Source organism: Platichthys flesus, chromosome 22, assembly GCF_949316205.1.
Source record: "Platichthys flesus chromosome 22, fPlaFle2.1, whole genome shotgun sequence".
In the NCBI taxonomy this organism is placed as follows: Eukaryota; Metazoa; Chordata; class Actinopteri; order Pleuronectiformes; family Pleuronectidae; genus Platichthys; species Platichthys flesus.
In genome coordinates this window covers 1326591-1354398 of record NC_084966.1, presented here as the reverse complement: position 1 = coordinate 1354398, position 27808 = coordinate 1326591, and the positions used below count along the sequence as shown (strand labels likewise).

Below are 27808 nucleotides of genomic sequence, written 5' to 3'. Positions count from 1 at the left end.
AAGTGTGTGAGCTCTTCACCTGTCACGTGACTGTGCTGCTGCCAGAGCAGTAAATATCAGAGGAGTTAGCTCTCATGCTAACGAGCTAGTTTCTGTTTTAAACCATGTTTTATTTGCCTTGTTTCACGTGGACAGTCCGCAGGGAGTGAGACGGAAGTGTGGTCCCGCCTGAGATGAGTCAACACTCTTCACTGGAGCCTCCACACAGCTACCAATAGGTGCAGACTTAGCTTAGCCTAGCCTAGCCTAGCTTAGCTTCATCCAGACCCTGGCGAGCCCGGGTTAGCCGGAGAGTTGGGTTCGTTGCCCGCGACCATGCAGGCGGAAACCGCGCCGATAAGACCCCCGGAGGGCGAGGCCGGGAAGCTGGATGTTGTCCCCCAGATTAAGACCCCGAGCTCGGGGAGAGCGAGTGCCAAGAGCTGGCAGTACAGGTGGGTGGAGGCTTAGCATGCTAACGGCTACAGTGACTCACGAGCAGCACTCCTGGGATAAACCCACACCTTTGTGTGTTTGTATTCATGTCGCACAGGGACTGACGTGTCTTCTCAACGCTTCGTCATTATTCTCGTGTTATTAAAAAGTTTTTGTTCGTTGTCATCTGCCAGTTAACGTTGGGATCGTTCAGCTCACCTGTCAGCAGCCTCAGCTCGGTGACTGATTGTGTGTTGATGGTGTTCAGGCCGTGACACTGTGCTCTCTGTCCCCTGGCAGTGACCATATGGAGAACGTGGACGGCTACTTGATGAAGTACACCAACCTGGTGACCGGGTGGCAGTACCGGTGAGTGGTCCACCAACCTGCATCCCCCCGAAGTGCACGTGAGGCTCAGAGGAGAGGACGTTGATGTGTGTTGTGTTGTGTTGTGTCTCCAGGTTCTTTGTGTTAAACAATGAGTTGGGCTTGTTGGAGTACTTTGTCAACGAGCAGTCGCGGCCCCAGAAGCCCCGCGGCATGCTGCCCCTGGCCGGGGCCGTCATCTCCCCCAGCGACGAGGACTCGCACACCTTCACCGTCAACGCCATCAGCGGGGAGCAGTACAAGCTCCGGGGTGAGTACCTGACTTCCTGATACAATCACCTAAGAGGCTGTGTGTGTGTGTGTGTGTGTGTGTCAGTTGCAGCTCCACCTCCGGGCCCAGCTCTCACCATCCATCAGGTCTTCACAGTATTGATCTGTGTGTTTTCCATTATCCGGTGAAGCCGAGGCGCACGGGAGCAGCTGCTGCTGAGTGGGTTCATCTTGTAGAGTAACCGTAACAAGGTTTCATGTGTTTCTCAGCCACCGACGCCAAAGAGCGGCAGCACTGGGTGAGCCGGCTGCAGATCTGCACACAGCACCACACAGAGGCCATGGGGAAGGTAAGACGCAGCTTTTTTATCATGTTTAAAACTGATCCAAATAATCCTCCTGACTCCTTCACGGAGCAGATGTGAGCTGGACAGTTTTTCAGTTTCCTGCTTTCCTTCCTCTCGTGTCAAAGGAGCAGTCGCACAGAGACGGCAGCCGTGCAAATATTTGAGCAACTGGAATATCTCTTCTTAGAGCGCATACCTGCAGGGAGGCCCAAGGGTTTAAGTTCAGTCAACACTCAACACAATGAAAACACGTCATGATCCATGAATTAATCTCTAGGAAATCTGCCAACGTCAAAAAACATCTTATCTCACGATGTGAAAGAAAAATATCTCTGGATTTCCCACAAAGTCTTTCTCAGCCTGTGATCCATCGTTACACCAAGAGAATAATTGAGTAGCTTTTACGCAATCCAGCAGAAACTCCACTCCTCTGTGGGTAAACATGAAGCTTTGTGTGAATAATGTATCAGGTTTTACTCGTATTGATCCGGATATTGATCCACACGCGGCTGCACTGCCCACAACCTCAGTTTATGTTGTGGAGATACATCAACTCCCCACAGGGTCACGTTAGTCCACAAATACATTACACATTGTTTATTCTTTAAATCATTATCACTTTCTAAAGTAGTTTGATTACATTTTCTTGACTAATTTCGAACCTTTTGAAAGTTGCATTTCAGATCTTAAGAATGTTCTACATATTTTCCACACAAGAATATTATGGTTTACTGAACCAGTGTTATTGGTTCTTGCCCACCAGTGCGTGTCTCCTTCAGAGGTTTGTTTAGCAAGTGATGCAATCTTCAGACCAAAGTTTTCAGATTAGTATCTCCAGCAAAACCAAAATGTTGTGCTCTTACTTTGTTGACGTGTTGTGAAAGAGGAAGTGATTCTATGAATGTTGTTTCCATGACAGAAATTAGAACCAGTGAAATTTAAAAGAAAGATCAAATGACCTGGTGTTCCAGCTTTGAGCTAAATCCTAAACACAGTCCAACATCATGTAACGTATGTTCCTCATTCTTCAGACCAATCCTCCTCCCAAGTCCCGGAGCTACTCGATGGCGTCTCAGGGCAGCGGCAGCTCGCCGATGTCCGTGCGCCGGCCGAGCCAGAACCCCAACACCTTGTTCGGCTGGTCCCAGGTCAACAAGGGCTCGTCGCTCTACTCCAGCAAGAGGTCGCTGCTGCCCGACCACCTCATGGACGCCAGAGAGGTACAACCAGTATTGGGAGGAAGTGGAGACGTGTGGTCCATCTTTATTTTTCATCTTTTAGAACCCGTGTCATGCTGGAAAGTTAAAAATCCATTTCCTGTCCCTGTTTATTCAACAAAAAATAATTTAGATTGAATCACTTTCACCAAATAAAGATAAAGTGAGCTTCAGAGGTCATGTGAGGTCTTGATAATGATGAAGATGAAGAGGAGCAGAACTGAGTCGAGCTCTTTACTCACTGCAGCGTGTTTCATTAAAGTTTAAACTTCACTGATGTTGCCACAATGAAACTTTCATCCCTTAACGGAGCGACAGCATGTTCCTACAAGACTTTCAGTTGTAACAGTGAAATATTTAGAACTTGAGCTTCTGTTGATTTGAATTAGTTTAGTCGTGAATTCTACTCTTCACTTAGATGCATGTGTGCAGGTCGTTCACCAGAGGGCGCTGTTGTCTGTCTATTAACCTCAGCCTTGCTCAATCGCTCTTTATATGAAGGGATTTGATTTCAATCTTTTGATCTGAGCTACGAATCAAGACGTCTGTCTCACACTGCTCTTTAAGAAATCTGGATTTTAGAGATTTTGTAAAGTTATATTGCTTTTACAGTGGGTTTCTCACTAATGTAGAAATCATTAGGGGCTTGTTTTTTATGTTAATCTTATTCTTACTGCATGAAAACATAGATGCCTGAACTAAAAAGGAAGCCAAGTGGTTAATTTGAACAAAATCCACAACACCATCTGCAATGATAAACATAATTTTACTTATATCCTCTTCATCTTCCTCCTCCAGATGATCACCCAGGCCCAGGGGCAGCACCGGGAGCTGATCCAGAGTATCGAGGGTCTGCCCGCCGCCCCCAGCCTCTCCCCTCTGGACCAGGACCTGCTGATGCTCAAGGCCACGTCGATGGCGACCATGAACTGCCTGAACGAGTGCCTGCACATCCTGCACCTGCAGCAGGTGGCCCGGCAGAGAGGCTCCCTGGGAGGTGAGTGTGCGGCAGTTTGTCTCTGCGGCGGTTGTTGCTTCATCTCGACTCGTTTGTACATTAGCAGGTTGTTTTTCCAGACGTGTGTATTTCTGCTGTTAGACGCTGCAGATTTATGCGTCTGTGCCACATGGCGTCCTCGCGATAAACAATCTAGACCAAGAGTTTGCGTGGGCTGCTCACTGGAATTATTTTGCATTATTGATGCGGAGCTGTACCTATTCTTACCACCTGTCTGGAAGGTAATTAGATCTCAGATGGTTGAAATATCCAACAGCAGCACTTTGAGGACAGGCTACAGTGAGATCACACCGTGTTTCCACAGCAGGCGCTCTGACTTGTGACGTTAGAAAAAGTCCTGATGACATTTAACATGCTCTTTTCGATTTAAGAAGTTTAAATATCTTCACTTGAACAACTGTTGATTGTTGTGAGAGGATTCCCGAAGTGACCTGAGGTGTCGGACCTGCCAGGATCTCGACCCTCATTATTCAGGTCGACTTGAAATGTGGAAAATGTCCAGGTTATATTTCCCCCTTGTTCACAGCAGGTCTTGTTACTCGATGTATATTTCATTAGGCCGGACTTGTCGCGAGCAGCCAATCGGGTGAGGTTGTCGGACGACGCACGTGGTGAATTAGAATGAGGTCTTCCCCCCTCTAATGGCACATGAAAGAAAAAGAAGTCCCGGCTATACTGTGAGGCTTTAAGCCAATCAGAGGGCGAGGATGTTTCCTGTGGGCGTGGCCAGAGTATCCTGATACTCGGCTGGTCGGACGGGTCCAGTTTCACTCGTTCGGTCTCGGCAGCCGACAGGAGAATAAGCATCTGTCCACTCGGCAGCCGGGCAGTCGTGTGGTGTTGTGTGGTGAATGGTCGGCCCGGCGTAGACCTGCGTGTGTGAGTGTGTGTCGGAGGGCCTCGGGAGGGAGGGTGGAGGAGGGGGGGGTAGTACCATGAGTTCCCCTGAACCTGCCACTGAGCACTCCCTGTCCACGACAGGACCCACCATCGAATGGCTGGAGCCCAAGCTGCCCGACATCCTGAAGAACGGCAGCAGCTCCCTGGGCAGCTTCACCGCAGGGGAGGGTCAGCTGGAGGGGAGCGGCCTGGAGCTCAGCAGCCCAGACTCCTGCAGCTTCTCTGGGGTAAGAGCCAGGAAGTCTCTCCCTCTCTGCTCCAGGAGGATCAGCAGTGTTTAGGACTTTTATTTAAAGTTCTTTATACAGTTGCTTCAAACAATCTTTTACTTTCAACCGCTGTGCAGCAGTTTGTTGAATACATTCCCACCCCCCCCCCCCCCCCCCCCTCTCTCAGGAACAGGAAGACATAGACGCGGAGGATGAGCTAGAGGACGCCTTGGCAGACAAGGAGGAGGACCTGGGCGCCGTGGAGGAGGAGCGCAGCGTCATCCTACACCTGCTGTCCCAGCTGAAGCTCGGCATGGACCTCACACGGGTAGGTCGAGTTCCATGAGCAGCAAAAACAAGAACCCCCTACCACACATCATCTAGTCTACATCTTCAGGTCCTTGTTTGAAAGACATTGTCTGAAATGCTACTTTAAAAACTTTATTGTCAGCTAACAGCGCTCACAGACACACTTCATATCCTAGAAGTTGTTGTCAATAATTTGTCATAATGAGTTTTTATCTGTGGAGCAGTCTGATGGAGATAAAAGCTTCTTCTGAGTTTGAAAATCAATTTGGTGCCCCCCCTCCTTTAAAACAATGTCAGACTTTCAAAATAAAAGCTCGAGCTCGTTCATCGAAAGTCGACTGAGTCAGATCTTAAATCTAATATTTAAAAAAGCAAAGAACTTGTCTGATTAGATCAAATAGGACGAGTCAATCTGCTGAGTCCTGGATTAGGAATCAGTGTCACGTCTTCCAGGGACCTGGCTCCAGTAAACACTTGTTGCTGTGTTATTACTAAACCATACACACACATACACACAGACACACTAACAAACAAGTTGAGAAACTCTATCTTCCAGTGTCAGTTGGTTCCAGTATTTGGATCTCGTCCTCTTGGGTTTCTGATTTATCACAGTTATCTGCTGGGTTCTCTGGCGTCACTCTGGTATCTAGTGGACGCTGTGAAGCCGAGGTCATGTCAGGATCTACGTCACATCATCACTTCCTCATGGTAGAGTAATAAAAACTCCATCTGTCTCCCTCCCAGGTGGTGCTCCCCACCTTCATCCTGGAGAAGCGCTCCCTGCTGGAGATGTACGCCGACTTCATGTCTCACCCGGACCTCTTCATGGCCATCACCGACGGCAGCAGCCCGGAGGAGCGCATGGTCCGGTTTGTGGAGTACTACCTCACCTCCTTCCACGAAGGCCGCAAGGGCGCCATCGCCAAGAAGCCCTACAACCCCATCATCGGCGAGACCTTCCACTGCTCCTGGAAGGTTCCCAAGAGACCAGAGGCCGCCCAGGAGCCTTCACAGGGAGGCGCCGAGCCGCCGGCCGCCCCCCAGGACCCCTACCAGGTGCGCTTTGTGGCCGAGCAGGTGTCCCACCACCCCCCCGTGTCCGGGTTTTACGCTGAATGCCAGGAGAGGCGGATCTGTGTGAACACGCACGTGTGGACCAAGAGCAAGTTCATGGGAATGTCCATCGGAGTGTCCATGATCGGTGAAGGTGAGTCAATAAAGTTTCTTATTGGCATAAACTTACTCCTTTCTCTCTAGAATTCACCAAAACAATGGAGAATGTGTAATCTGTAATAAATCTCTTTGATCACCTGTGTCTGCAGGTTGTCTGAATTTGCTGGAGCACGATGAGGAGTACACCTTCACGCTGCCCTGTGCCTACGCCCGCTCCATCCTCACCGTGCCCTGGGTGGAGCTCGGCGGCAAAGTCAACATCAGCTGCGTCAAGTCGGGTTATTCAGCCGTCATCACGTTCCAGACGAAACCCTTTTACGGAGGGAAACTGCACAAGTGAGTCGCTCCGTCCACGAGTGTGTGTGTGTGTTTTTCATGCATCCTGGTGTTTACTAGTTCTGTGGCTGTTCCACACGTAGGGTCACGGGGGAGGTGAAGCACAACACCACCAACGCGGTGGTGTGTCGTGTGCAGGGCGAGTGGAACGGCGTGTTGGAGTTCAGCTACACCAGCGGGGAGACGCGGGTGGTGGACGTCACCAAGCTGACGGTCACGAGGAAGCTGGTGCGGCCGGTTGAGAAACAGGGACCCACTGAATCCAGGTGAGAGGGGGGGGCCTGGAACACTCAGGAAGTTGTTTCTGTCTCATAACATTCGCCCGGTTGAGCACAAGTTTGTGTGTCTGTGATCCAGGCGTCTGTGGCAGCACGTGACCGAGTCCCTGCGGCAGAAGGACATCGACAAAGCCACGGAGCACAAGAGGATCCTGGAGGAGCGGCAGCGGACGGAGGAGCGGCACCGAGCCGAGACCGAAACCGCCTGGAGGACCCGATACTTTGACAGAGAGGTGATAAACATCAACAAACACACAGAACATTATTTATTTGATCATTAAAGACATAAAACATTATTTATTTGGACATATTTTAGTCTGTGGGATGTGAGCATGGACGTCACATGTTAGATTCATCATATTTACACATATCTGGAAAACAGAAAAGAGATTTAGATGATGAACACAATGATGAAGAGTTAACACAGGAGCTTTTTACTTTCATGAGGCGTTTAAGGACAAACAGAAGAGTGTGTGAAAGTCACCGCTTCTGCTTCTAAATACATTTAAAAATCATCTTCAGCATTAATTCTCACCCCAGTCGACCGTTTTCTATTTCCGGTTGTTCTCACGTAGCTTTTTTATCAAACAACCAAAGAATCTGAGTCATTGAAGTCCACAGCGTCTGAATCGTTTCCTGACGACACGTTTCTCTCCTCCCACAGGGCGAAGGCTGGATTTACCACAAACCACTTTGGAAAAACACTGCGTTCAAATCCTAGTTCCTCCAGCCTCTTGGATGCTGATGTTGTAGATTCAGGAATGTGTGAGTCTGAGTGTGTGTGTGTGTGTGTGTTGATGAAATGGGAGCATGACCTGCACTGGCGTACAGATGACGGCGACACGTGGAGGAGTTCTCTCTCTCTCTCCACGTTCACGATGAAACCTCCACGTTATGATCAGTCGTTTTTTTAGCTCTCCACCGTCAGTGAAGACGTTGTCCCACTGGTAAGGCGCCTCCTCTTATTTACACAGCCTTAAGACGGGTGGATGAATGATGCTCCAACCGGGTCCCTGGTTCATCTGGTTCCTCTGGTTCTGGTTCCTCCGCTTCTCCTTGATGGTGAAGTGACTCTCTGGGAACACAAGGACACATCAGTGCAATCAAACTGTTGTTAAGTGTGTGAAGTTGCTGCCAGACATGTCCATCAAACCCTAACAATACAAACCACTAATGTATATTAACCTGCCCACAATATTCTGATCCGCCCCCCTGCCCCTGGCCTTCATGCTAAGTGGCTCATAAGCAGTATATAAACATGTGACACAATGGTCTGTAACACAGTATAATGTTGTAAGCAGGTTAAATTCTTTTTTTTAAAAGATGAGATTTCTTTATTGGCTTGTGTATTAAACATATAATGAATAAATAAAACGTTTTATTAATGTAAAAAGATTTCTTCATAGTTATTATAAATTGCTGTTGAATGCTACTTGTTAATAAAACACTAAATATCCCGAATCTGCACGATCCTCGTTATAAACCACAAATTGTTTATGCACTGCTTATACAGGGAGTCACACCGCCCCCTCACGACCTCCGGTGGTACTGCACCATTTCGTCTTGTTTTCAGAAGCAGTGAACACACGGGCACGGAATGAATGAGTCTTTAAAGCGTTTCCCATGATGCAACTTGATAAATTGAACTTCACGTTTAAACACTGGTGGATTTGGGCTCTTATCAAATGATTATGTGCGTTTAGATATAAAGTAAATTTGAATTCCTTGCAGTGTATCTCTAAATTATAATTGTGTTGTTTGGATGCTGTCTGAGTCGAGTCCGGCTGCAGGAGCGTATCGTGTGCATCTTCAGATTGTTCTCGTCCTTCTCCCTCGTTTTAGTTTGGTGGTTTTGCGGCAGATGGAAGAATTCCCTCGAGTGTCTCTGATCATTCTGAAGTGACACGTTTCCCCCTGTCTGCATAACTTCAATTTCTAAATGTCTAATGTAAAAGCTTTTAACCAAATTAACTTGTTTTGTAATGCAAATAAATATTTTCTTTGAATGCGTGTTCATCCCCCATCTTTTGCTTTTATTGCTCTTATTTTTTAGAGCTTTTATTAAACTCCAAACTCTAAATTCTGACACTTTGAGTGTCTGATTCTCTGCAGAAAGAGGAAACCTGCTCTGATAAGCTCCTCCCTCAGTTCTGTGCCTTATGCAAACTCTCTCTGTGTGTGTCTCCAGCACAGAGTTGTCATCACTTCTCTCCCTGACACATGCAAATGGCCGATGTGTGACTCGTGTGTTGGTTTTATTTGACTTCTTCTTGAGACTCATTTCTTGGTTTGTAAATCTACTGGTTGTCTCGCTGACCTGAGACCTGCACTGACAGAGAAGGGAACCTGATGTTGTAGAAACGTGTGTGATGAAAGGTAAATAAATGTGTATCAGTTGTACACGATGTCTCAAGTATTATTTATTATCTTTCTCTTCACAGTATATAACATGTCAAACTCATAATATAGTCTTAAATGTGGCTAACCGGAAGTGGAGGGGTCCAATGGGATGGAGGGGGCGACCTGGACTATACCAAGTCAGGTAGATCCACAGGGAGAAGTTTGTTTAACTCAAACTATAAAGCATGATGTGATGTGTTGTCCTGCGTCATGAGCTCATTCATTGACAGTTTAAAGATTGTTGTATATTCTGCTGGGGATTTGAACCAGCACCTCACTGCCTTGCCTCTCTGAACCAATCCCTTCCCACTCAGTTAGAAATGAAGTAAAGGCTGAAACGGGTTGCAAACAATATCCATTTATTTAGATATGTCAGAAATATTCTGTGTATATTTACTCTAAGTTTGCACAAAGAAGACTCAACTGGACACACACACGGGACATTTAAAGGGAACTCTTTGTATTTTAAAGACATTGAAGTGGTTCTACACAAAGTTTGGACACACTTGATATGTGTTGCACAAATAGAATGAAACACACAAGCAGCAAATAAGACAACACTCACAGTGCATTGGTGTATGGCACGGATCAATATCTGCTCAAACTGAACACTGCAGATACCAGGACAGTTTTACAGTAAATCTTAGAATATTCTAAATCTGGATATTCACCCACGATGATGTAAATATATTATTATTCTGCTCCTCTGACGTCAGAGTAACACACGTTAATATTAAGGCATGGAATGAGCGACGAGGTAACAACCATCCACTGCATCGACCCACAAAGAGACGTCTCTGAGTCTGAGAGTGAAGAGCGAGGACGCAGGACGTCCCACATCGGGACGAGAGACATTTTGTCTTTGGTCACAGAGAATCTGCTGAGACATCGAGCAGCACAGATCTGTGGAGATGATCTAATCACTTAAATCTGACACTTTAAAATCATTAATTTCATTTAAAAAGCAACAAATCATGGATTTCACCAGAGTTTAAAGTTCTAGGATTTAGATTTATAATAAGATATAATATTTTTCTCAAATATAGAATCTTACTTTTGTCTCCTGCTCCATATCATCACTTATTATTATTATCTATCAACATTAGAATGGCTTTTAATATTGTTTCTCCTTTGTAACCTTTGTACAAGTTATAGCATCTTTTTAAACGTATATATCTCTTCTATATAGACATCTTTAAAGTTTAAATATCAACCATTTAACCGTTTCTGAGTCGGTTTTAAAACTTTGTTTGACGTAACATCTAATAAAATAAATCTTTCTGTGATGGAGACGAGTGATAAAGAAGATTTGCTGCTATAAATATACATTCGAGCCTTCGTCTGTGCGTTGATGTTCTTCACTGGAGAGATGAAGTCAGAGCTGAGGTGAGGAGAGAGCAGTTTGTGTGAGGGACAGATCGGTGGTGGAGACAGACAGAAGTCCTCTCCTCTCCTGGTTCTCTTTCTAAACACTTTCAAATCGTCAGTGAAACGAATCTAAATGTTTGTTTTACTATTTGTGTCACACGTGGGACTCGTCCAGGTCCAGGTCCACGGGGGAGAGGGGCAGAGGGAAGCGGCGGGGCGACCTGCGGGGGGGCGACCTGCGGGGCGAGGGCGGGGCCAGCAGCGGGGTGAGGAGGGGGTTCTCCGTGCCTCCGTCCTCACTGAGGTGCAGCAGGGTGCTGCTGCGTGGCAGGAGCGCCGTGGTGTCCTCGTCCCCGGGACTCTCTCGGACCCTCGACGGCCCCGGGGGAGGTGGAGGGAGGAGCGGGGGGAGGAGCGGACGGAGGGGCGAGGTCTGCGGCGGCAGCGGGGGGGCCAGAGGTGGGCCCGGGGCCGGGGTGGTTCCCAGCACTGGGAGCGGTGGAGGCAGGGGGGAGGAGGTGCGGGATAAGGGGAGAGGGGAGCAGGCTCGGGACGGGGGGGTCGGGGTGGAGGGTCTGGAGATGGAGGGAGGAGGGGAGAGGCTGCTGCGGAGCCCCCACTGCTCTCTCCTCTCTCTGCTGCTTATGGCCCCCGGAGCCTGGAGGACAGAAGAAGAAGAATGATTATCAATAACTTTTTATCCTGGTGACTCATCACTCATCATGTAATAACACATTGTTTTGTATTTCCTGTAAAACTGTTGATAAAGATGTTTACTCATTTTATAAGAACAAATAACTTGGCTAAAGGACGTGAGTTGGAAAATATTCATTTATTTATTTATTTCACCTCGTTGTTGTTGTATAGACTTGACTGCCACCTGGTGGACTGAAGAGGGACTGTCAGCCACCATGTTAATTAGCCTGATTGTCCCTGATTAGTAACACCTTGGTGGAAACGCAGGTGAAGCAGCAGCCAATCACAGAGGTGCTTCTGTCCCACTAATTGAATCACACTGTGAAATAAGAGTTTGATCTTTTTTTCAATTGGCCACCTTGGGCCTCCGTACCTGCGTGTTCCCAGGAGCGTGCAGGTCGGCGGTGACCGTGGCAGACGAGGCTGACGGCACCTCCAGCGTGGGCGTCTTACAGAGGCCTGGACTCCCCCTCCTGCCCTCCCCCGCAGGGTCGACCGCGCCGGGGGTCGGGGGTTTGCCGATCCCCGCAGACGCCTCCGTGAAGGTCACCGACCTCTTCTGGTCTCCGTGCGCTGTGGGGCAACACGTGCACGAGGTCAAAGGCCAACGAGGTACTCTAACAAATTAGCATCATGAAAGAAGAGTGGAGGCAGGGGTGGGACAGGAGGGGGGGGGGGGGGGGGGTATGCAAGACAGACATGCAGAGCGCCCTATTGGGTGAGGTTGCAGATAGAAAGGGGGCGGGCCGTTGCAGGGTGGAGAGGAAAGGTTAAAGGTGGTGTCTCACCTTCGCAGTCCAATAAAGTCTCTTTATTTCACAGAGTGGGACAGAACAGAGTGAGAGTCAGTGTGAGACAAACAACAACAACAACATCGGAACAAAGAGGAGGACAGGAGGACGGGGCGCTCCCAGTCCACACACACACCAGTTAGACAACAGGTCTGGTTTTCTGTCTGTGTGCTGACTGGGAGTGTGGGGAACACACACACACACAGACACACACTGCAGGAGGTTACCCAGAGGTTTGTTCTTGGGCTGGATGCTCCGGCGAGTCGTCGAGAGTCGAGCTCCAGATCGATCGCGGGGTTCGTTCTTCGGGATGGACAGCAGGGGGCGCCGCAGCTGCAGGACGGTCACAGGGACAGTTTCAGCCGAGTCATGAGTGGAGCAGGAAAAGCTCTCAAACATTTAGATAAATAAAGACACGTCCTCACCTGTCTGAGGCCGCGCTTCCTTCCTAACGGAGGCTGTAGCAGGAGGTTGTGTTGCCCTGGTTCACTCTGCACACTGGCAACCCTGGTTCAGTTAATCACATGCACACACACAATCACACACAAACACGCACACACACATAAACAGAAAGACACAAATTCATCTCCACGAAGGAATCAAACACCGCCCTGTGTGTGTGGGTGTGTGTGCGCGCTCACTGACCACAAGATGTCACTGCTACTCTACCAAGTCAACACTAGACACACACACATATGTTCACACAACACCAGATCACAGTGCAGAGAGGAAACAGTGCCGCCATGATTCAGACACTGACAACACACCGGGGGAGGCTCGGGGCTGGAGCAGCAACTCACAACACAAACTTGTGTGCTGATGTGAACGTGTTTGATTGTGATTATTTATGGATACAAAGTGTGTAACATCTGCTTCATTAGAGGTAACAGTGAGTCGATGAGAGGTTCTTGTTTGTGTTGCTGCCCCAGTTCCCGCTGCCCCGACAGATTGGTTTCCAGAGACGGACCCAATTTGATCAGTGACAAGCCTGAAGACACAGAAACAGCATGAGACACCACGGCACCAATGGGAGAGAGGCCGGCGTCGGTGATGGCACATCGACTGTCACAGACCCACAGGAGAAACAGAGGCGGAGCTCCCTGGCCCCCCGGGGGCCGGCGGGGGCCCTCGTTAGGTTCCTCCTCACGAGGGAGGGGCCTGGTTAGGATAGCACAGCAGATGAGCTGAGGTGGATGAGGGTCAGTGTGGAGCTCAGGGGAGGAAGGTGGGAGAGAGAGACAAGGCCACATAGAGAGAGAGAGAGAGAGAGAGACAGGTGAGGGTGAAGGGCCAAGACGATTTGACTGGATGTGGATGAGTGATTGGCCAATAGAGGAGGCCGTCCTGAGGCCATGCCCCTCCCACTGGCAGACAGATAACGGGACACACACAGAGAGCCACTGTACCTAGAGAGGTTACCCTCCTGCAGGAGGCCCTGGGACTCATCTAGCACATTGGGTTCACTGTAAAAACGGGGCGAAGCGGGAGAGTGGGAGTTTAGAGGGAGAAGATCCATCAGCGGGTCAATCCCCGAGGGCGCTCGCTAAGAGCTGATTGGTTCAACATGTCCTCACCCACATACAGAGATATGTCACAAAGCTGAGACTGTTAAATAAAGACATTTTTATATATAAACAGAGATATACACAGAAAAAAGGACTGTGGTTGTGGGATATGAAACTTTACATTCTTCATGTTACATTAACAATCTGAGAAATGTTTCTTCTTCATCTCATCGATCAAAGATGAAGCTAAAATATCCTTGATACAGGCGCCGCCATCTTTAACCTTTAATTCAGAGTCAAATCTGTTCTCTCTTGCAAAACTAGAATCTCTGATCTGTGTGTTTGTCAGTGTGTGTTTGTGTTTGGGGGGGGGGTTACCTTTGGCTGGGCAGCATGTTGGTGCGGTGAACCTCGGGCTGTGCGGCTGCCGAGCCGGTGGCGTGGCTGGAGAAGCGCCGCTGCGTCATGACCCGGGGCGGAAAGACCTCGTGCTCGCTCACCACGCTGGGGATACTGATGGAGTCGTCTGAGGAGAGAGGGTGGAGGGCAGTGAGCTCCAGTTCACCGTCTACACATGTGGAAGGTGAGAGTAGAAGGGAAAGTCTCTGACTCTCTTCCTCGTCCTCGTCCGTGCGGCTGAGCGTGTCCTGGGACGGCTGGCGTGACGGCTGACTCTCCTGCTCCCACACGGTGCCGGTGCCGGTGTTGGAGCGCGACATGGTGGCCAGACTGAGGCGATACGCTGAGGTGGAGGTGCCCACCGTGCTGATGGACGTCTTCCCCTGGTAAGCTGTCGAGTGGGGGGGGGGGGGTCAAGATGGAATCAGAACATATAAAAACCCACAGAATCAGAAGTTAAGAAGAAGTTTGTGTGTTCTCGGACCGGAGCCGCTGTGCACGGCCTCCTTCAGGATCTTCAGCTCGTTGTTGAACTCTGCGAACAGGGAGCTCTTGCAGAGCGGTCGAGGGATGAAGCGCCGCTCCAGCTGGTCGGCGATGTGGTGGCGTGCTGTGATCTCCTCCTGGGAGTCGGCAGGCTGCGTCAACAACTGGACGAGAGACAGGAAGGACCAAGGTGAGGACACCGGGACGTGAAGCGCTGAGTCACACTGGAGTCTCTGAGTCCGTACCTTGCACTGGATGAACGGTCTCAGCAGGACGAAGATGGGGATCCGGGTTCGGACGATGAAGTCGATGAAGTCCCAGAAGGCCAAGCCTCCGACCTTCCTCAGCGCCATCTCCTTCACCTGCAGGCTCAGCCGGTACCACTGGTTCCCCAGCGAGCGCTCAAAGCAAACCAGCACCACCTTCAGAGCTGTGGATGAGGAGACACACAGGTCAAGGTTAAATGTAAAAGAAGCAGCAGGTATCTTCCCTCATCACGTGGGAACACGTCGTCTTCCCACCCAGATAGGCAGCCTGGCTCGTGGACTCGGCCAGCCCCTCCCTGCGCAGGTCCTTCCCCGTGTCGCCCGGCGTGGAGCAGTGCGCCGGCGAAGCGTCCAGCATGAAGTTCTTGGTGCGAGAGGTGGAGATGATGCGAGGAGGCAGCAGGATGTTGATGACGGTCTGGAGGAGCAGGAAGATCTCGGGCTGCTCCAGGTGGGGGCTGTCTGCACAGCGGGACACACAGAAACACAAAGGAGCTGGAACAGATCTGTACTTATGGTCCTCTCTTCTCTCTAGAGCCTTGAAACTGTTTAATCATTAAATCCACGATGCTGACTCGTTACCTTTACTCCCAGAACCAACCGTCAGCACGAAGGGGATGAGCAGGTTGAGCAGCATCCCCTCCCTCCTCTCCTGATTGGTGAACGGAGAGATCACGTGACTCAGAGGGAAGTCCTCCTTCAAGGCCTGAGAATCAAACGCAGAGTGAATAACTTCAGTGGGAGGATATGAACGAGGGGTTAACTTGATGAAGAGGAGGATGAGCTGGACCTGGATCTGCAGGGCCACCAGCCGGACCACCGCCGTGCTGAAGGGAAGGGGGGGGGAGAGGTAGGGGCTGAGGTGGAGCAGCGGCAGCCCGTCCGCCACGCTGGAGGGGCCGACCACACCCATCACCTGACCACACACAAAGACACACTTCAAAAAACAACACAACACAGGAGAAGACAGCAGCCGTGTGTGTGTCCTCGTACCAGGTTCACACAGACGTTGATCAGCGAGCGCAGGTGCGGGAGGAAGGAGATGATTGGCTGTCGCTGCAGCGTGAGGCAGATCCCCTCGATCAGGCTGCTGGCCGCCTCCCACTCCACTTGTCTCCTGGAGAACACACAACCGCACAACACCACCACACAACCAAATAAAAACACATGGAGGTAAAGACGTGAACGAGGCAGCAGATGAATGACCAATCGGACCTGAAGCCTGAACTCACAGTGAATACCGAAAGCTCACAAACACACTGCAGCGACACACACACTCACACACGAGGAAACACGCTACAGCAGCTCTTACGGTACATCACCCACGAGGCAGCGCTACAGAGGACAGTGCCAAGAAGCCGTCTAGTCACGGTACACACCACGGCACCGGCACAGCACGACACGCACAGGGAGACGGAGAAGAAGAGGGATCGTGTTCAACAGACCTGGTGCATAAAGCCTGAGGGCGAGCGCACCTGAGCGTTGGCATCTTGTGGATCTTGTTGAACATGCGGTCCAGCCTCTTGAGGATGAGGATGAGGGCGGGGCGCACGGCCTCTGACGACCAGTCGGTGATGGGCAGCATCTCCATGATGTAGCGCCGCAGCCCGCGGCTCTCCATGGTCAGGGTGTCGTAGGGCGCCAGCTTCAGCAGCGCGTGGGCGATCTCTGCCAGCCTGGGAGAGAGACAGTGTCAGGGCGGGTTCTACAGAGCAGAGAACTGACATCTTGAATCAGCGATGGAAGACAGGTCACCTCATGTGGGACTTGATGTCCAGCAGCTCCAGGGCCGTGACCCGCGGCTCGCCGGCCACGTTCTGCAGGATCTTCAGTCGCGGTCCACAGTGTTTGTAGAACTCGGTGCAGATGTTTAACAGCGACTCCCGCGGCCGGCGGAACTCCTCCCGGGCGATCCGCTCGTCCAGCTCCTCCCTCGGCATCCCCTGGCCCTCCTCCAGCAGGTGGAGGTTGTCCCTGGTGTTGACCCCCCCTGACATGGCGTGGTTCGCCGCGGTGCCTCCTTTGTGGCCCTGGTCACACCTGGACAGCTGTGGTGCTGTCATGGGCCTGTGGAGGAGGTGTGGAGGAAAACATCAGCATCTACACCACCTGCAGCTTCAAGGTGTACAAACTGAGACCTGCTGGACCTTGTGAGCGTCTCTGAGCTGTAGAGCAGCGCCTGCAGCGACGTGGCCAGAGCAGCGATGGCGGCAATCTCATCCCTGGCGGCTGAAGCACATTCCATGGTGATGGTGTTGCTCTTCAGCTTCTGCAGGTGACAGGGAACCAAGGCCTCCAGCACCATCAGCATCTGGAGACTGGACACACAGAAGCTGGTGTGGGACAGATGTGGGAGCAGGGGGGGGGGGGAGATGAAGATGAGTTTGACTCCATACCTGCGGAAGGATTCCGGGGCGTAGGCCACCACCGTCACACACAGCTTGATGGCCTCGCTGATAGAAAAGGCCAAGTCCTCGTTACCATAACAGAAATCTGCCAAAGAACAGATCACGTTCAGAGCGTCCCATGCATGATGAGGGTTTCATTTAATTACATCTGAGTGTTTGACAGTTTACCTAGAGAGCGCAGAGGTTTCTCTGCCTTCACCAGCTCCAGAGCGTCCAGAGCGTCCGGCGTCTCTCCCTCCAGAGACACCAACAGGTCAAACAGACACTGGGCTGAGACTCCTTTAGACAGACCAGTGCTGGTGCTGGTCTGGAGGTGAGGGAGCAAAGATGGAGACAAGTTTAGTAAAGCAAAATCCCCAATCACACTGTTTGGAGGCTTCCAGGTATACAGACATGGAATTAACTTTGTGCTTGCACGACTGCTCTGGAGTCTTACTGTGAACTCCAGCAGCGGAGCGACGCTCGCAAACAGCTGCATGACGAAGGGTTTGCGGTGGAGGATGTAAAACTGTCGGCAGCAGAACTCGATGCCCTGCCTCAGTGGAGGGTCGCTCTCATAGTCAGCGTAGACCTGGGAAACACCACAGAGGGGACAGGTTCAAAACCTGCTGCTCCAAAACATGATTACTCAAAAGAGATCAGGAAGATGTGTTCCTGTACCTGCAGCATGGTCGGCAGGATCCACTGGTAGCCGCTCAGAGAGAAGAGGTGGTTGAAGTGCACCGCGGTGTTGATGGCAGTCGCTGTGTACTGCCTGAGGAGGGCGCTGTCCTCCGGGTGCAGCAGCAGCGCCCCGTTGAAGACGTTGAGGAACAGCATCATCTCGTCCCCCCACGGGTACTCGCTGGGCATCCCCAGGAACATCTCCTCCAGCAGCTTGATCCACAGCACCTTGTGGAGGGTGTCCAGCCCAAACAGCTCCTTGCCTGAGGGAGGAGGAGGAGGAGGAGGGGGAGGAGGAGGAGGAGGAGGAGGAGGAGGAGGAGGAGACCACAGGGGGTCAAAGTATATAACTTTAATATTCATATTAAGTGCTGGTTGGAGTCCGTCTCACCTTGTTGCTCGTTGAACAAGGAGAACTCTGCGTCGATGGCCGTTCGGGGGAAGGAGGGCAGACGGAGGAGGTCCTCCTGCAGCAGGGACACGTGGGATTGTTTGTGCACGGCCGGCATGTGCTGGGTGAGGGAGATCAGGAAGAGGACGCGGCCGACCTCCTCCAGCTTACGGGAAAACACCTGAAATAAGAAATGAAGTTTCTGTTTACCTTTGCTTTCACAGAGCGTTATGAATAAGGTTTGAATCGTCCGTACCTGTTTCTGGATCAGCTCTTGTCCTTTCTCTGGCAGCATGTGGACCAGATTGAGCTGTGGAGACACTGACCTCCGGAACGGGTAGATGTCTCTGACATACGTCTTCAAGACACAGATAAAGACACAACTTCTAAATTAAAGAGTTACAGCAACACAAGCCTTCACTACAGTAGCTTGAAGTGTTGGCTGTTGTTACCTTGGAGTAATGAATGAGGTTCCATCGTTTGTCCATGAGGAAGTAATGTGCTGATCTGGCTTCGGGAATGTTGAAGAATTCAAGACACTCCTGTGAAACATCATAAACATTAATACTTCTGATATTTAGATGATACAAATATGTAGAATCGAGTCTTTACCTTCAGCAGAGCTTCAAACTGAGTGTCCTCGTGCACTGGGAGCTGTGTTGGGATGTCACACTCGTTCTGCCCGTGCACCACCAGGGTTTTGGTTCCTGCGTCGATAAAAACACAAGAAAGCGTTAATTATTTGAACACCTTAAATATGTAATGTTATGTTTTTAAAGGCCTCTTCAGTGAGTGTTCACCTGGCATGGAGGCAGTGACGAGCAGCTTGACCTCACACTGCTCCTTCTTCATGGTCTGCTTCAGGTCCTTGAAGAAGAGCCCCTCCACGTAGCCCACCACCTCCCACAGGAAGGTCAGCGTGGCAGAGATGGCGTCCATACCCCACTCGCAGGGGGTCCGCACAAAGTACATGATCAGTCCCACCTACGAGGAGGAGGAGGAGGAGGAGGAGGAGGAGATTCACGTCAGAGAAGTGACGGTGAGCTCAAATGGTCCTGAAGTGGATTTAGTTGATTTACCAGGTAGTTGAAGAGGATGTGAGACGTCTGGGCCGGCAGATCTCCGATGTTGAGCAGGAGCTTCCTCAGCATGTACATCAGCTCGTCCTGGAAACACGAGAAACACAAACTCCCTCACTCTCCCTCTGAGTTTGATCGGTTTGATTCAAGGTCCTCAGACGTTTTCTTACCTGTCTGTTGCTCACTGTTAGTTTTTCCAGGAAGTGCCGGAGAACCAGGGCCGGGTCCTCGATCAGACAGTTCCAGAGGATCTGCTGAGCCACAGCGCTCACTGCAGAACCAGGACACAAAACAGATTCACCTGTAAACACAGCGTGGGACGAGATGCAATGACGGGTCTCATATGTGGAGAGAACATGACGCCCACCTGCCACGCCATCCTCTCGAACCTCCCCGTCCTCCATGAGGTGGACTATTGGCAGGACGGCAGCACAGATGCATGCTGGGAAGACAGCCTGAGGTGGCTGCAGCATGTGGTGGGTGGGAGTGTGTTCTGTTGTGTTCTCTTCATCTGGCAAAAACAAATAGAAACAATCAGAGGACATTAAAGGAAAGCACGAGGAAACAAAGTGGGGATTTGTTGGTTCTCGAACCTTCAGCACTCGCCAGTGAGCGGACGGACCACACGGAGCCCCGGCGGAACGAGTAGTTCCTGTGGGAGTTACTGGAGGCGCAGGACGGGCTGACGGACAGACGGCGTGATGCCAGGTTCACCACTTCTTCTGCTGGCGGATCAACATCCAACAGGACCAGCACACAAACAGGAAACACCACATACAGTCAGGGAACTGGAATCAGAGCAGGTTTTGTGTGTTTCTGTACGATGTGAGCAGGTGAGTCCGGTAGCCCCACCTTCCTCCTCCTGCTCGGGCGGCGGGCTGCACGTGGGCTCGTAGCACGACTCCTGAGCCACTGGGATGGCCGTGATGATGCTGGCCTCGCGGCCCAGTCGCCTCTTCTCCTCCTCCTGCTGCAGGTTCCTCAGGATGTGCTCGGCTCGCTGGTGGGAGCGCGACACTGCCCGCGCTGAGAAGGATTTCTGAAAGGGAAGGGGCGTGGGATCAAGCGCCCCAGCGGGTGCAGACATACAGAAGATTGAGGATGAATGCACGAAATCAAAACCAACGTTTTCAAACTCTCAGGAAAGTGTGTGCACAGCTGTTCTACGCTTCCATCCCAGGAGCATTTAGTTAATGTTGAATGAGCGGACAACACGTTAATACAGTAACTCTCCTCCAGCACATTGATCTCATGCTCTGATTCCATCCCAAGCATCATGAAGAGACACCGTTGAACGGGAGAGATTTCAAATCGTGGCTAATTGGGAGACGAGTAAATGTGTTCAGACTGGACTTTGGAGAATTTACTGTATCGTTGTGTACAGTAAATGCCTCACAGCATTCCCACGAGTGCTCATACACATACATATCCAAATAGGCTGAACACATGATATGGAGAACATACACGGCAAAGTCATTCTCATCCAATGACCATGCATCAACAGCACAACACGAACAAAATGTCTGAATGTCCGATGCATGCTGTTATAGATTTTCCTGCACGTTTTGAGTTTGGTGCGAATCACCGATCAAGATGCAAACTATCTGAGATGACCCATGAACCTGCCCCGGCTTCAGAGCTACAGCGCCCCCCGGTGGGCCAAACACACTGCTCCCCCTCCTGTCGTTAATGATCTGACGTAACAAGATGCATCAGCACAAACATCCGGACAGAAATACCAACTTACTATGGTATGGACTGACTGAATTAATGGGGAGTACTAAAAACAAAGACAGTCGATAGGTAAATTATAGAACATGTGCTCGCAGGTTGTCATAAAAAAAAAACATAACATTTGATAATCATGCTTTTTAAACAAAAAAGAAGAAAGTAAAAAAGGAAACACCAAGAAATCTGTTTTAAAATCACCAGTTTCTAACCTGAGAAGTTGATTTCACGTGTTTTCTTAAATTAGCAGATTTCTTGGTGCAGTTGTTTCATTACACTTTGCATAGCAGGAGCAAATGTACTTAAAAGCTCAAAGTGTTGTGTGTGTATTTCTTCTGGTCTATTGAAGGGTTGAGCTGTGTGCTACATCTTCAAATCAAGAATGACATCAATAATCATACTGAATTTAGATGCATTCTCCTTCTCAGGATGAAAACATTAATATTTTCTATTATTAGCTCGGCGACCAATGTAAACAGGGCTCAGACTTACAGACTGGTCTTCATTGATCGGGTCCTGGACGCTGCCGGTGTTCTGGGGAACCCAGGGGGGGTCAAATATGGGGACGCAGGGCATGCCCAGGATAGGAGAGGGCAGTGTGAAGTTGATGCTGGGTGGAGGAATCTGAAACACAAGAGTGGGACCAAATGTTCTCAATAGAACTAGATGTTAATACCATTTTTATGGACAATTAAAAACACGTTGTTATTCGTACCTTAAAGATCTGCTGAGCTCCTTCCTCCATGCGAGGCCACACCTGGTAGCGGAAGCGCCACAGCGTGTTGAACTTCAGGACGGAGTTGATGCGCTGGCAGGCCTCCTGGTGCTGGAACTCCGCCATCATCATCTCGGTCACCGTGTCGGGGACCTTTACCGCGCACAGAAGGAACATGGCGGCTGGAGGGGATTTGGAGAGGGCAGCAGAAGAGGGACGGAGAAGGTGAAGTATGGTTGAGGGCGAATAGAAGCACACAGGGAAGGATGTAAGAAACAGGAAGGAAAGAATATATTAGAATATGAAACAGTTGAAGCTTGTCCCTTGTTGTCTCTGAGATCTGAACGTTATAAACTCCGACAGACGCAGCGACCTACAGAGTCGACCCACGCATGACCGAGTCACGACCTGATGGCCGACTCACCGGCAGCGGCAGCCATATGTTCGTCCACACTGAGCAGCAGCTCCCAGGCGGCCGGCTGGATGTCCCCGTACATGTCGTCGGTCAAGATGTAAGCTGCCTTGATCAGCAGGGAGAGCGGCGCCGGGGACAAGCTCATCACCTGGAACACAACCCGACATCAGGCGTCACCGGCAGAACCAACACAAGCTCTGGGTGAGATATAAAGAGGGACTGTGCCAGTTCACCTGGTTGCGGATGTACTTGAGCATGCCGGTGTCCTTCTTCCCCTCCGTGCTCGGCTCGTTGGGTCTCCTCTTCATGGACGGCGTCCTCAGACACGACTTGTCCGAACACTGGAGGCACAGAGGCTTTTATGAACCACCAGCGATAAAGAAACTCATCGATTCATTGATTTATTCATCTCATCAAGTTTCCACCTCTTTGTTTTTCTTGGCCCGTGCCCCGATGTTGCCAGAGGAGGCGCTGTCTTCCCGCAGGCTGTCCACCGTCTCGCCGTACACCAGCTTGATGGCGCGGACCAGACGGGCGCAGGAGCGGCTGTGGTGCTGGTAGCAGTGAGGGTGGCAGAAGTCGATGTGGGTGCAGATGAAGCTCTGCTGGTTGCACAGCAGGATCATGATCTGAGCCCAGAGAGGAGAGGAGGAGGTCGGTATGAAAGAAGCACAACACACACAGACACACACAGACACACACACAGGTAGACGGCACATACATGGAGCCAGGACATGTTGCTGTGGTAATTCTCCTCAGCTCCTCCTGAGCTCGGGCCCTCTGGCTCTATGCTGGGCTCACTGGTGCTGAAGGGACTCCCTGCAACGACAAACAAGAACCATTCCGACAGGAGGGTGTTGGATCCAGGGTCAGTTGCAGTTTTGGATAAACAGACTTGACATGTCCCTTGACCTACCGATGTCAGTGACCGTGTCCCTGCTGTGCGTCTGAGACAACAGGCTCTCGTCGTTCTCCGACTCGGAGTCCTGCCGCGGCAGCTTGGTGCTCTTCAGGCTCCCTGCTCGCCGGATGGACGACAGCGAGCCGCCCTTCTTCACACGGAAGCTCCGGGCCCCTTTGATCTGCAGCAGCCGGGATCCTCCGATACGAATCTTCCTGACGGGAGCTGGAGAGGACGGAGGAGGAGGAGGAGGAGGAGGAGAGGTTATACACGATCAAATGGGATCGTGATGGATCACAATGGAGACGTCGGGCCTCACCCTGAGTCTCCTGCGGCTTCTTGTCTTCGCCGGTGGTGTCAGACTTCAGCGTGTGGCTGCTGCTGTTGAGCGAGTCGTGTCCGTCCTCGTCGTCCAGGATCCCCGCGAAGCTGATCTTCCTCTCGTAGCGCTGCCGGCCGAGCTCCGGGTCCAGACGCAGGCGGCAGCTGTCGAGGTCCTGCAGCAGAGATGAGACACATCCTGGTAAAGAGAACATGCACACGCTGAACCCGTCCATATCTATATCACACTACTGACCACGAGCGGCTCGGTGCGTGGGCGTGGCAAGCAGGGGAAGGTCTCCCGCAGGAAGGTGGTGATTTCCAACAGGAGCTGGCAGGCGGCCATCTTCAGAGCGAAGGGGCAGCCGCACTTTGTAGGATTGACTGTGTCTTGAGGGGAGAAGGATGCACACGAGAACACACATGATGTATCACTACCTGCAGAACGATCATCATCACCCGATGTGGCTCAGAGGTTTAGATCTGACTCACTGTCGTCCAGATAGTCCTCCTCCTCATCCTCTTTCCTCATCCTGCGCTTGGTCTCTTCATCGTAGATGTAACCCAGGATGTTGGAGGGGCTCTCGCTCTCAGAGTGACAGAGTTCACTGAGCCGCGTTCCGATGGCCTGCGCACATTCACAATCAAACACATGAATACCTGCCCTCTTGTCATAATCATTATTACTACGTGTCACATGAACTGAAGTGTCTTGAACTCACGTCTCCCCACTGGCAGAAGTGCTTGGCGGCGTTCCACTGGAGCTTCTGGTTTCTCTTGTTGCCCACTACGGGTGAGCGTCCCCTGGACAGGCCTCTCTTGGTGATGTTGACGTGGTGGCCCTTCATCCACTCGGGCCAGTTGCCGCGATTACAGCGGTGGACGAATCTGGCGCACTCGAGGAAGAGGGACGCCCGAGCCACAACCGGAGCTTCCTGGAAGAGGCAGACGGTTTTCCAGCTGTGGATTTCCAGCGAACACACAACAGCTCGAGGTGACGACAAAAAAATGAAACGTACCAGGTCCAGAGCGGCAGCGAGGATGGAGGCGTCGGGGATGGTTCCCGGCTCGCAGCAGTTCAACAGGAACTGGAAGCGTTTCATACCCTGTCGGATGGCGCCCAGATTCACCACGTTCTTGTTCTTCATGGCCTCCTGACTGGCAGCGAGACGCTCCTGGAAACCGTGAGGACCTGGAGGAGAAGATGGAGAGGAGACAGGAGGGTGTAGCAGAACACAGGAAGGGAATTATATTTTTAAAACAAGCACATATAGAGAGGGTCACTGTTTACACAATTCCTTTTGCATCTCACATTTAACCCTGACGCATAAAGCAGAGTGAGAGATGGACACACGGCCACAGGCGGAGGTTACACTCAGATTTTCAATTCTGCACAAATTATGTCAAGTTACTTCAGACAATAAATCCATAATAATAAAATGACAAGTGTAACCGCAGCCGCACAGAAGCTGCATGAGTACAATTCTGTTCTAATCACTCATGGAAAATACCACCAGACGTCACCACAGAAGAGACGAGAGAGCGTCATGCTTGACAGAGCACAGAAATATGCTTCACAGCAGAAAGATGGTTTCATAGACGTGAGTTATCCCCCCCGACACCTCCTTCTCTCCCTTTCCACCAGTGAGTGAAACAAGAGAGGAAGGGGTTTGTTGTTGAGGAGACGAGGACGTGCACAGTTGGAAAGGAGGGGAGGTGGAGCTGGGACGACAACACACGGAGTCAGAGGGAGATTAATATTCATTAGAATGATAAAAGCTATTTCAGGAGCATTTTCTGAATTTAGAAAACATCCTGATTTTTGCAGGGAAAATACGTGATTATAGTTTTTTTTTAAGTACTCAGAGAATTTAGAATTGTATTTCCAGAGGTGACTCATACGAGTTATTACAAGACAGAAAGGGTTTTTATAATTTGACGTGGCAGAGGCCGAGATGAAGGACAGACTGGACACTGACGGATTGAGAGTAAAACACAAGCTAACAGGGTGTAGCAGGCAGGCGTCCGGCGATGGAGAATGGCGTACGGAGGGACGACTGGCGAGAGAAGACACCACACGGACAGACAGACACTGGGACAGAGAGAGAGAGAGACACAGGGCGATGGGGCATGGGGGCGAGGGGCACCCTGGGGTGGGGGAGGTCTACCATCTTTCTCTTCTGTGTGGTGAAGCTTGGATGGATTCCTCCTGCCAGACCTCCATTTACCGAGCCGCTTGAAGAAATTCTCCTCCTCGTCCCGGCAGTACTCCGGCCCCACAGCGCCCCCTTCTGTCAGCTTCACCGCGCTCGTGAACTTCACCTAGGACACGTAAACACACATCAATATGCACAGAAAATACCAAGACATCATCAAAATGTGCAGGCTACACAGCATCCAGCAGGGGGTGTGGCCTCTCTGACCTTTGAACTCTGTCGTATGAAGGACAGTCGGTCCACAGAGCTGATGTCCAGCAGGTCCTCGACTCCGTCCGTCAGTCCAGAGAGAGACGAGCGCTTCAGCCAGTTCCCTGGAGACACGTGGAATCAGACAGAAGTCAAACAGAGGAAGGTGCACACTTTGTTGTGAAGGAAAGTACGTGCACACACACACACACACAAAGGTTTGTCGACAAAGACAAGGGCAAACAGGGGACACACACTCAGGGTATTTACACTGAGGAACTATAACTGTTGATAAAACGTAAAGTCCCTGGTGACCACACTGGCCTCTAGAGGCTGTGATGTGCAAACACAAGTCAACCCAGGTGGGGAACAGCGTGCACACTGGAGAGGTGACCGACACAGACACACACAACACAGATACTGTATGAAGATGGCTCCACATCCACATACGTAGGACAGAGACAGTGAGTGGAAGGCGAGTGGTCCGCCGGCATGCTGAGGCACAGAGAGGAGCACACAACAGACCAATGAGATGAAGTGAACGCCGCCTCGGGGCAGGAAGTCTTCCCAACGTTAGACAGACAAGAACACAGCGTTGTGTCAATGCATTTCAAGGGGGACAGTGGGGACAGCCTCGGTAGTGAGGTGAGGACATGGACATTCAGATGTTCTGACAGATCTGATATGGAAAAGTGGCCTCACCGATGGGCAGCTTCAGTTTCTTGCGCAGTGAAATGCGCCGGGACCGGGACCGGGAGCGCCGGTCGGTGGTGGTGCCGGAGTGGGCGGTGGTGCAGTCCGACGTGTCCTGCTCCGATTGGCTGCTCGTGTCGCTGGCGGCGCTCTGCGACTTGAACATCTTCCTCCAGAAGTCCTTCCGGCCCAGCAGGGCGCCCGGGAGCTGCTCCTCACTGGAGGCACAAGAGACGAAGGGCAAAGGTCACGTTTGAATATTCACACGAGGACACAGGGTTCAATTCAGCTTGTGACGAGTTTGTGTCTCTTTGTTTGAATCGATGTTAAAACACAGTGAGGTCCTGCTTGTCGTGGCGGGACAGGAAGAGACAGTTTCCCTGACTGGACAGAGACGTGCTCTATGGAGATGCTGTGAGGTGGACACTCACTGTTCGGGGGTCTGGGGGGGTCTACTGGAGATGTAGCTGCGACACTCATCTGCAGCACTGGACACCTGACCCTTCTCCCCGGACACACCCGCCTCTGACCTGCGCACACACACACCCCGACAGACACACAAACCAGCTGAGCTCTGCGGTGCAGTCACGCCCACCTGGGACGACCCCCCCCCCCCCCCCCCCCCCCACAGCCTAGAGTTGTTTAGTCAGCATTTTTCTGAAGATTGGACCTGAGGACTGTCACTCAAGCTTCAGATGTTTGTATTATGATTACTGTCTTTTCTATTTTAATCTATGGACGGAAATATTCCTGATTCCTAATCGAATATTTGATTTGTTTTACTTGATTCATCGATGCTGGTGAAGTTACTTGATTGTTTGCTATATTTACATATTTTAAATACATTTCTAATTGCAAATTTTATGCAATAAAACCCTAAAAATATATCTGAAAAGAACTGAATCAATAAATATATTAAATCATTAATTGATCACATGAAAACATCTACACAAGTATTTCATATGATCAATAAATTATTGCCCCATAGATAAAAAATACCACAAATCATATATTCAAGTCGATTGATCTGTTATTTATTTAATTATTAGCCTCATATTCAACCAATTTATTTTAAAATTTGATGATTTTTGAATTTTAGAACGATTTATATATAAATGTCACTTTTCTAGCTGCAAATCAATATTTAATATGAGGTAAATTAACACTTACCATGCACATCTTTTGAGATAGACACTCTATTTAGTCGTCTGAGGAATGTGTGTTATTGATTCTCTACAGTTATAGACTCTGAGTCCAGTGGACGTTTCAGTCAAACTAATAAATAAAATATGGTCAGAGGAAGTTTGATTCCCTGTGGTGAAACAGAGGAAGTGCCCACTTTGCCAAAGCCACATCATGTTCATAACACGACATCGAGTC

At 50.6% G+C, this 27808-nt stretch overlaps 2 protein-coding genes across 2 annotated transcripts in view; one reads left to right on the top strand and one right to left on the bottom strand.

Moving 5' to 3' along the window:
* Nucleotides 1-27: 27 nt before the first annotated feature.
* Nucleotides 28-9198, top strand: LOC133933349 (oxysterol-binding protein-related protein 11-like). Its single transcript, XM_062380387.1, has 13 exons — nt 28-434; nt 715-783; nt 876-1051; nt 1282-1361; nt 2390-2578; nt 3374-3572; nt 4575-4720; nt 4890-5030; nt 5756-6218; nt 6334-6520; nt 6604-6786; nt 6878-7031; nt 7463-9198. Exons 1-13 carry the CDS (start codon nt 316-318, stop codon nt 7517-7519), a joined length of 2163 nt encoding a protein of 720 aa, XP_062236371.1. The 5' UTR covers nt 28-315; the 3' UTR covers nt 7520-9198.
* A 357-nt stretch (nt 9199-9555) lies between these two features.
* LOC133933348 (protein unc-80 homolog) overlaps nt 9556-27808 on the bottom strand; it is a 29841-nt gene continuing 11588 nt past the window's right edge. Inside the window, exons 19-64 of the mRNA XM_062380386.1 lie at nt 26860-26958; nt 26438-26646; nt 25754-25860; nt 25499-25652; nt 24350-24522; nt 24053-24265; nt 23823-23958; nt 23587-23720; nt 23329-23506; nt 23025-23234; nt 22830-22927; nt 22534-22737; nt 22342-22449; nt 22118-22256; nt 21694-21875; nt 21471-21602; nt 20103-20289; nt 19844-19975; nt 19618-19761; nt 19421-19521; nt 19251-19337; nt 18972-19155; nt 18784-18878; nt 18624-18713; nt 18428-18529; nt 18172-18352; nt 17778-18043; nt 17554-17688; nt 17286-17424; nt 17106-17202; nt 16857-17027; nt 16465-16776; nt 16185-16385; nt 15703-15826; nt 15500-15625; nt 15292-15415; nt 14965-15171; nt 14689-14873; nt 14442-14607; nt 14169-14348; nt 13937-14084; nt 13460-13516; nt 12479-12560; nt 12281-12386; nt 11636-11835; nt 9556-11224 (exon numbers count right to left, since the gene is read on the bottom strand). Coding sequence (XP_062236370.1) covers nt 10721-11224; nt 11636-11835; nt 12281-12386; nt 12479-12560; nt 13460-13516; nt 13937-14084; nt 14169-14348; nt 14442-14607; nt 14689-14873; nt 14965-15171; nt 15292-15415; nt 15500-15625; nt 15703-15826; nt 16185-16385; nt 16465-16776; nt 16857-17027; nt 17106-17202; nt 17286-17424; nt 17554-17688; nt 17778-18043; nt 18172-18352; nt 18428-18529; nt 18624-18713; nt 18784-18878; nt 18972-19155; nt 19251-19337; nt 19421-19521; nt 19618-19761; nt 19844-19975; nt 20103-20289; nt 21471-21602; nt 21694-21875; nt 22118-22256; nt 22342-22449; nt 22534-22737; nt 22830-22927; nt 23025-23234; nt 23329-23506; nt 23587-23720; nt 23823-23958; nt 24053-24265; nt 24350-24522; nt 25499-25652; nt 25754-25860; nt 26438-26646; nt 26860-26958 — 7309 coding nt within the window. The 3' untranslated portion in view covers nt 9556-10720. The remainder of the gene's footprint in view (nt 11225-11635; nt 11836-12280; nt 12387-12478; nt 12561-13459; nt 13517-13936; nt 14085-14168; nt 14349-14441; nt 14608-14688; nt 14874-14964; nt 15172-15291; nt 15416-15499; nt 15626-15702; nt 15827-16184; nt 16386-16464; nt 16777-16856; nt 17028-17105; nt 17203-17285; nt 17425-17553; nt 17689-17777; nt 18044-18171; nt 18353-18427; nt 18530-18623; nt 18714-18783; nt 18879-18971; nt 19156-19250; nt 19338-19420; nt 19522-19617; nt 19762-19843; nt 19976-20102; nt 20290-21470; nt 21603-21693; nt 21876-22117; nt 22257-22341; nt 22450-22533; nt 22738-22829; nt 22928-23024; nt 23235-23328; nt 23507-23586; nt 23721-23822; nt 23959-24052; nt 24266-24349; nt 24523-25498; nt 25653-25753; nt 25861-26437; nt 26647-26859; nt 26959-27808) is intronic.